The sequence below is a fragment of the Fulmarus glacialis genome, unplaced genomic scaffold (assembly GCF_000690835.1).
Source record: "Fulmarus glacialis isolate BGI_N327 unplaced genomic scaffold, ASM69083v1 scaffold26698, whole genome shotgun sequence".
In the NCBI taxonomy this organism is placed as follows: domain Eukaryota; kingdom Metazoa; phylum Chordata; class Aves; order Procellariiformes; family Procellariidae; genus Fulmarus; species Fulmarus glacialis.
Window position 1 is genome coordinate 56417 of NW_009230581.1, and position 8213 is coordinate 64629.

General features: G+C 41.8%; 1 protein-coding gene across 1 annotated transcript; it reads right to left on the reverse strand.

Annotated features, from left to right (window-relative positions):
- Positions 1-404: 404 nt before the first annotated feature.
- Positions 405-6669, reverse strand: LOC104081517 (C-type lectin domain family 2 member D-like; the record flags this gene model as incomplete). Its single annotated transcript, XM_009584298.1, has 5 exons — positions 405-516; positions 1432-1535; positions 3641-3822; positions 5596-5634; positions 6504-6669. Coding segments are annotated over 5 exons (603 nt in total), but the record flags the coding sequence as incomplete, so codon positions are not given.
- Between the last annotated feature and the right edge of the window lie 1544 nt (positions 6670-8213).

Here is an 8213-nt window from a genome sequence, read left to right on the forward strand (position 1 = left end):
TCAGAGAAACCAAAGAGCCCTGAGTTAACTGTTTCTGTAGGTTTGCTGGCTGGCTGGCTGGCGTCTCTGGCTGCTGTGTATCCCCACGTGCTGAGAGGAAGGTGAACATGAAAGAGATACTTATTACCAGAAGACTAGCAGGAATCCCATTGAATCTTTAGCTTTGTCAGACAGCACTGGTAGACTCCATTGTCGGTGATCTGTAAACTGGACTAAGCACATTGCTCTTCTATCGTAGGACACAAGACCTAGAAGCACATTTTGGAAGCTGAGACAAATCCTCTTCTCTCCGATTTAGGCTTCCATATGGTCCGACACAGCGTGGCTGCAGCAGGCCTGCCGTCTATCCAAAGTGACCGTACAATGAATATGTCTTAACTGTCAATATCAAATGAAGATCTAAGTCATGTCTTTAAAAATTGCATACAGATCCAGCGCCTGGGCAAAGAGCATGCTGATGTAGAAATAGTGAAGTCATTCAAGTAGGCACACTCAGAGTGATTCCATATCGGGAACCTGAAAAAATACAGGAAGAAAACAGTGATTACTAAATAATTTCTACTACTGAGCCAAATCTTTTAGCCTGCTGTAAACCAAAACTTATTCTGAAGTAGTTTCCAGTTGACTTTGGTCCCTTGTGAGATGGTAGTTTCAGCTGCTAAAAGCAAGGTGAGTGATAAATCATGTTAGAAAAGCCTGTTTAGCTCATGCAGTGTTGCATGTATCTCTGTTGTATGAACGGTCCATACCAGGTATCACACAATAACAGGAGGAAAGACAAAAGACAGCTTATGATATATCCTGCCTAGAATTACTGAGGTCATAAACGCTCTGGAGAGCGAGACAAAGGGAACTGCTGTTTGATGGGCCTGATGCAGAGCTGTTGTAGCCCACACATTTTCTAATACAAATACGGGGAAAATCTGGGTTGTCTGCAGGTTGTGACAAACTCACTAAAGCAGGTATGATTTTTCTTAGGAAGCTGCTTAATCCACCTGAAGATGATTATTCCCTTATACCTGTCACTTCATTCTCTTTCATCCCTAAAAGATGTCTGTGTATTTGCTAGATATTGTGTATTTCAGGAAGACGAGCACAAAGGATCACATTGAAAACCAAGAATTCGAAGATCTGAAAAGACACTGAAATGTCTATGCTACGTGCTGAAAAATATGTACAAACTAAGGTAAATAGGGATGATCAATAACATTATCTTAATGTGCTGAGCTACTAAAAAACCATTCTTGAATCAGGGACTTCTCTACATTAATGCTATTGGAGTTAGATCAGTAATAACTGCAAAGAGTTCATTTTCAAAGTCATAGTTATAAATCACAGGAAAAAAACTAATCCTGATAGCAATAACATTGTGCTGTAAACCCTAATTCTACATTTTCTTAAGTACGTGTTAGACAATCACAAGGAACTTACACGTCCGCCTCCAAGGCAATACCGTTCTCCCAGTAGAAGCTTTCACCTTTCTTGCGCAATCCAATCCAGGAGTCATCTATTCTCAAACGCTTAGCTAAAGAATGCTAAACAAAAAAAAAGGCATTTTTGTCAACATGAGCTCTCACAAGGAGAAGTAAATCCCTCCTGTGACTTTTGAGGAGGACTAGTTCATCACTGTCATCTAGAACACTTTCATAAGCATTTCATTGAGAGTTAAGAGCCTAATTCTGCCTTTGAATTGACCCTTATAGTTATCATAAACTTTAGTGAAGTTATTGAAATCTATATCCTTGAAAATTATTACTGTTCACTACACACAAAAATACCCAAACACCATGTATTGGTTGAGTCCATCTCTATATGTTTATCAAGCTCTACATATGCAACTTAGTCTAAATAGGCTGGTACATACAGGTGTTTCCTGCATTTCAGATGGGCATATGGGGACACCTCCCCTTCCCAATTATTAATTAAATAATTTAAATTTAAAGTTTTTTATCTGTGGATCTACAGATAAAGAGAGTAGAAGACAGCTCACTGCTCCAGAAGTTTGCAACAACCTGTATCAAACACAGCAAAGAATGATGGAAGATAATAGAAACAGCACTTGCAATGGGCTAGTATGACAGAACTCCCTGCAACAAGCTATCATTAGACTCAGTGAACTTAAAAATGATACACATATTAGCGTCAGCATGGACTGTAATGGACATGGAAAGACTGAACGCTTATACTCCTCCATTCTCCCCTAGCAACTTCAATTCAATAAAGTCCAGAAGAAACTGCCTCCGTATGGTTCCAATGCCATTTCTACAGATTTTGATGTACCTTCTTCTGGTGTGGCTCATGCTATCCAGTGCTGGAGACCAGACAACGCATACCACAGAGCACTAACCTGACCCGGTAGGCCAATGTCTGCATTCCTGTGCTTTTCTTTCATAAGTTGGGTTTACAGTTTGTAGGTATAAGGTTTTTACGCTTAAATAACACCAATTTCTGCCTAGCCAATTATCGGCTGAATATCACAGGCACCAAACTAGAAGTGAAGCTTTTAGATGCGTAAGGAAGAGAGGCATTTACAAATTTGGTAAGAGGTGATCACTCACAGGGCAGCAATACAGAAGGGGCTTGTGGAGAGGGGAAAGCTGGTAAATATGGTTGGAATTATTGGCAAAGAAAGGCGTCTGATGATGGGATAAAATGAGAGACCACATTCAGGAAGGGACTCACACGTGAAGAAAGAACTACGCCCTGCATCTTTCTCATTGTTGAAATTCTTGTCGCTGTAAAAATATTTATTAGCTCAAGTCAAATTCAGATGTGATTTAATCTGTGTAATCTCACTGAGGTTTCCTCCATTTCAGTATCTGCTACACCACTATGTACAAGCCAACTGGAAAAGTAGCCTTTTGACCTCTATTCAACAATCACAGTAACGATACCGTTCAAATGTCCATCCATCTAAAAACTAACTTTTTGATGAAACTAGTTTCTCATTGACAATACTCAAAAGACAGCAGATCCGTAAAAGCATATTTACAGTTTTAGTAGCATGCAGTAGTAAGACGTCACTAGCATTCACCGACTCAATGCAACTGGACCATAATACAGGCAAATCAAAGTATTTTAACAAACTTATTAGCATGAGAAAATGTCCAAACCAGCTTCAGCAGGGGGATATTCCCACCACCAGTATAAGCATGCTTCTCCAAGAGGCACTAAGCCATATCTAAAAACAGGTGCAAGCCAATAAAGATGGGTAATTTCCACTATGCTGAGAAATGGTTTTAAATGTTTGGTTTCTTACAGAAACCAAAGTACCCATTTCTTTGTCTGTACTGGGAGTTGGACAGATTCATACCTGCTTTGAAGATGAAGGTCCATAGGACAGAAAAGTAAAACTAGGCAAACTGATTCATAACAAAGAGCTTTTCACAGTCATTCAAGTCAAATCCAGGCACCAAAGCAGTGTGGGGCAGCTGGTACTGCTGCTGCACCTGCTGCAGCCAGCCAGCTACTTACAGTGACAAAGCAGGTACTCTTCCACTACCTAAATTCACACAGCTTCCTTACTTTACAAAGATTTAAAGGGTAAGTATTGCCTGCAAAAAACCGAAAGCTTTGTTAAGGAAAGAGAGAGATACAGAAGTGTGTTCTGTTCTGTTGCTGTGTTTCCTCTTCCCATTACCATTTCTTCCTGGTCTTCAAAAACAGCTAGCAAGGATCCTTTCCTAGCGCAGAAGGTCTGACTAGATGTCCAGTTTTTTTCCTCCTCTGAGATGAAATAACATTTCTTTTTGTAACCTATCCACTCGCTGGGGCAGTATTCAGAAGGAAATTTTCCCTGGTACGACATCCCGTATTTTACACCTACAAAGGAAAAGAGAGAACAAAATTTCTACATGGTAAAATCTTAGCATTCATCAGCATAACTCAACCTAAAATGTAGATTTTTTGAAAGCCAATGCCACACCAGATGCCAGAAGAGAAGCCAAAGGAAGGGCAAGGGTCCTGATCTTCCCTGCCTTTCAGGAGCTGTCTTCAGCTGAGAAATGTGAAAGTTGGGGGCTGCAGCCTAATTATTACGATCAGTGGAAAATAAGTAGGGTTTGGAAAACACTCCTGAATTTTAGAGAATTAGAGGCATCAACAATTGACAATTTATACTCGACACATTTTACATCCAGTAATAAACCTCATACTGCTAATTTATTGATCAAATTCATTTTAAGAAATGAAGTTGCTTGAATATCTACAACTGGTGAGATATTTCATGAAGACAAATTGATTTGATTTTGTATCAGACCTTTAAGTGTTTGATAAATCTGTGTGAAGATAAGGAAATTAGGTGTTGATATTAGATTGGACATCAGGAAAAATTTCTTTACTGAAAGAGTGGTCAGGCCTTGGAACAGGCTGCCCAGGGAAGTGGTTGAGTCACCATCCCTGGAAGCATTTAAAAGATGTGTAGATGAGGCACTTAGGGACATGGTTTAGTGGCATGGTGGTGTGGGGTTGACGGTTGGACTCGATGATCTTAGAGGTCTTTTCCAATCTTAATGATTCTATGATTCTATGATATGATGCTAATGAAATTTGTCTGTTAATGAAAAGGTAACAAAGAGGTTTCTAATCAGCTACTCTCTTTGCTATATATAATTGGACACCCCTTAGCAAGTCACCTGTGAGCACTGCCCTCAGCCCCTCCAAGAATATGTGACTGATTCCATTTGAATAAAAGCCTAACAAAGCAAAGGAAAATCCACAGGGACAGATGTCACTACCGTCCTCCATTCATTTCCACGTGTGTGCAGAGGACCTCACTACTATACCTGATGCTGTTGCAGGGGGCAGACCAAAGATATATTTAACGCAGAGATTCAAGAGCTCCCTGTGCAGGCAGGGCTGTGGAGGCTCCATTGAGATACACATGCAGCCAGTGACTTGGATACCTCAGGTAATACCGCAGGCAGCATAGCCTTTGCTCCTATAGAAGAGTTCTGCATAGGACAGCGGGAGCAATCTGGCCTCCACTGTGCCACTGGGAGGTAGGGCTGACTTCTTCTTAAAAATACAGCGTGCAACACAAGTGGATTTTTAAAAACAAAAAGGCAGAGTGATCCCCAAAGACTATTTGTGAAAAAGATAAGCTAGCTGTATTATGTAGTTGTCTTCCACGTATGACAATAAAGGAGCCTTCAAGACCAGATATACAAGCAGCCCACACAATAAGCCTGGAGTCTATGCCTGGAGATGCAATGCTGACTTAGTGCACTAGCTGGTATAATCAGGTAAGTTACTGGTGATAAGCACAGACAAGACATGCATAGACTACATGCATGGCCAGGCAAGAAACACTCTTAAGAGTAGTAAGGATGAAGCAAAAAGAAAAAAAAAATAAGTTTACAGCTGAATCATCTGGATTTTATCCATAGGGAGAATTCTCTCTCCTTTTAAATTCTGCCTGGAGGTTATTCAACCTTATACCGACAACAAAACAACTGAAATAGTGATGAAGTCTCAGGTTTTGTGACTCTGCAGGCACTGCAGAGTACTAACGTTGATGCTCTTGACTGCTGTGATCCTTGAGCCCAACAGTCAGAGGAAACGTATCTCAAATGGAAAATGTTTCCAAAAACTTACCAACTGTAATCACGATGACCATCGGCGCAAATCCAAAAGCTAGGCATAGCCAATAGACTGTGAAAAAGAAGATCATTAATGGTTTTGTATATATGAGCGCTTAGGTTCAGACTGTATTTCAGTATTAAGTGAGACAGCAGCAGGATAGCCTTTCATTCAAGCTCCAAGTAGGTAAATACAAAGCACTACGGAAGTCAAACAAGGCACCCTGAATTGACGTTTATGTAACTGGACAGTTCAATAAAATGGCCAACTATCACCTAATTCGCATTTTTTTTGATCCATATACACCCTAAAGTTTTCCACATATGTGCAGATCCCTGTATAGCAAATTTAAGCCTTCCAGTCCCAAGTTTATCATCTCCTCTATGTTTTGCAGACCTCTTAGCAACAACCCCTGGAGACCAAAAACTCATAGGTCATCACTAATCCCAATCAAGTTACATCCATGTTTGGAAAACAGGAGAATGTTCTCATGCAATTCTAACATTAAAGGTTGAGATTCAGAGTATGGCTGCAGTCTTGAATCAAATGTATTTTCTCTTTGTCACAAGCTGCCCTTCACACACAAATTTCAATGCAGATATGCAAGCTCATCTGTTGTAAAGGCACAAGCTATTTTCTCTAACGAGGTTTGGCTTCACTTCCCACATCTTATCCAGGAGTATCTCATACAGGTAAACTACCACATGGAAAAATGCCCATTTTCACACAAAAGTATCAAACATAAACAGTTCACACTTGGATCAAACATAACAGTTATCTTAATTTTTGTGACAGCTTTGCCTAGAAGTAAACTCCCAGGTTTTGTCTTGTCCGAGCCAGGGGACCTGGAACTAGATTTGGAGCTAGACTTCAGACTTCCTGCAGGAAGGTGTCTTATCGAACACCAAAGAAAAAAATCTTACATTTTGACTGCAATAACTCTTTACAGCACCTCCCTATCCTCTGCACCCATGCTGCCAGTTCTTGTTTGGCATCTCGTTTGACATTAGTGCAGTCCACGTTCCCAACAGGTGCTTGTACCGTCCAGCTGGTCTCAGCCTCCTGTTCATCTTCAGACTCCATCTCCAGCTGGGAAACAAAGAAAGAAGCTATGTTTAATGAGTGCTTCCCCTACTTTCTATAAACGAGTGGAAATAGTAGAAATCCCAAAGCTACCTTAGTTGCACCTGAGGGGACGAGGGCAGGGTAGACGGAGAAATGAGGAAATAAATCAAAAATATGGAGCTTGTGCAACACATCTGAGGCCCACCAAAAGGAGAAGGTGGGCCTCAGATACGTTGCTCATCTCCTCCTTCCCAGGGAGGGGGGCGATGGGCAATGAGGACCGTAATGGAGGGAAAGGGAAAGGCCAGAGCAGATGGGAACAACGTGATAGGGAAGGGATGGGGCATATCAAGGCAGGAGGGAAAGGCCGCAAAAACCAGAACTTTCCACTTCACCACTATGTAGCTTAAAGTAGGTTTGTCTGCATGAGAAGTTTGGGCAATTTCCCAAGTGAGGCTTGAACCTGGTCTGCAGAGGGAATTCACTGTACCCTTTTGTGCTCACTCCAATGAGTGATATTTTCCTCACAGTTTTTCTTAAATCCCACTTTCAATGACATAGATTTAACAGAAAAAGTCACCCAAAGAAGAATATGCAGCTATAAACATTATCGTGTCAGTGCAGAAATGTCAATTCATCTTTACGAGTTAGGTTATAATAGGGGAAAAAAAAAGACCCACTCCTCTTTAGAAAAGGCTTCAACACCTTTACTTTCACTACTGTTGTTATTATTCATGTTAATTGGCACATGCCTCCTCAACTCCACAAATTCATAACAGTAATTAGGTGCCTAAATATCTCTAAGAATCAGATTCCACCTGCGCTTGGTCCATCCTACAAAAGCAGAAAGAAACTAAGGCTTGGCATTACATTCTCCAAGAAGGTGCTCCTTCCCCAAAGACTCTTCTGATTGCCCCGAACGCATCCCCAAAACACTCTGTCCATTTTAGTGACTGTATATTCATTGTTTGGGTACATTAATGTACGTTTGCTCATGGGCTGCGCCTCTTGCCTCCAGCGAGCATGCTACGCTTGTTACTGTACCGAAAAAGCACTGGTTTTGACTCCAGCCACAGAGGAGTTTCTCCTGAGCCTTCTCGTCCATGCTAGGGAAAAAGCCTATTCCCAGCCTTGGCTTTTGGGACGGAACAGTGAGCAACGCAGCCAGCTGGGGTACAGGTGAGCTACCCCTCTCTGTAACACAGGGCATTTCTTGAAGGCAGATGCTGGCAAAAGCGCTTCAAAGACCGTTTGGAAGATTGAAGAAAAACATGCAGTCAGCAATTTCCCATTGAGCCACAAAAAATATTTCCATTTCTGAGAGCTTATTTAGCTAGAGAAGTTTGCTCTCACTTTTTGGCGACCAACTTTTTCCTTTGGAGGAAACACGATGGGACCTCTGTTCTAGGCCACAAGACAACTGCAAGTGAACCACGGCGACCCAGGCCGCCCCCCCCCACCCCCGCTTCGAACAAGCTTTACTCCTCATCTTCCTCCGCTTCGGCTTCGGCGTCGGCGGGGGGTGCACAGGGGCCCGAGACGCCGCAGGAGCAGCACCCCACCTTCGC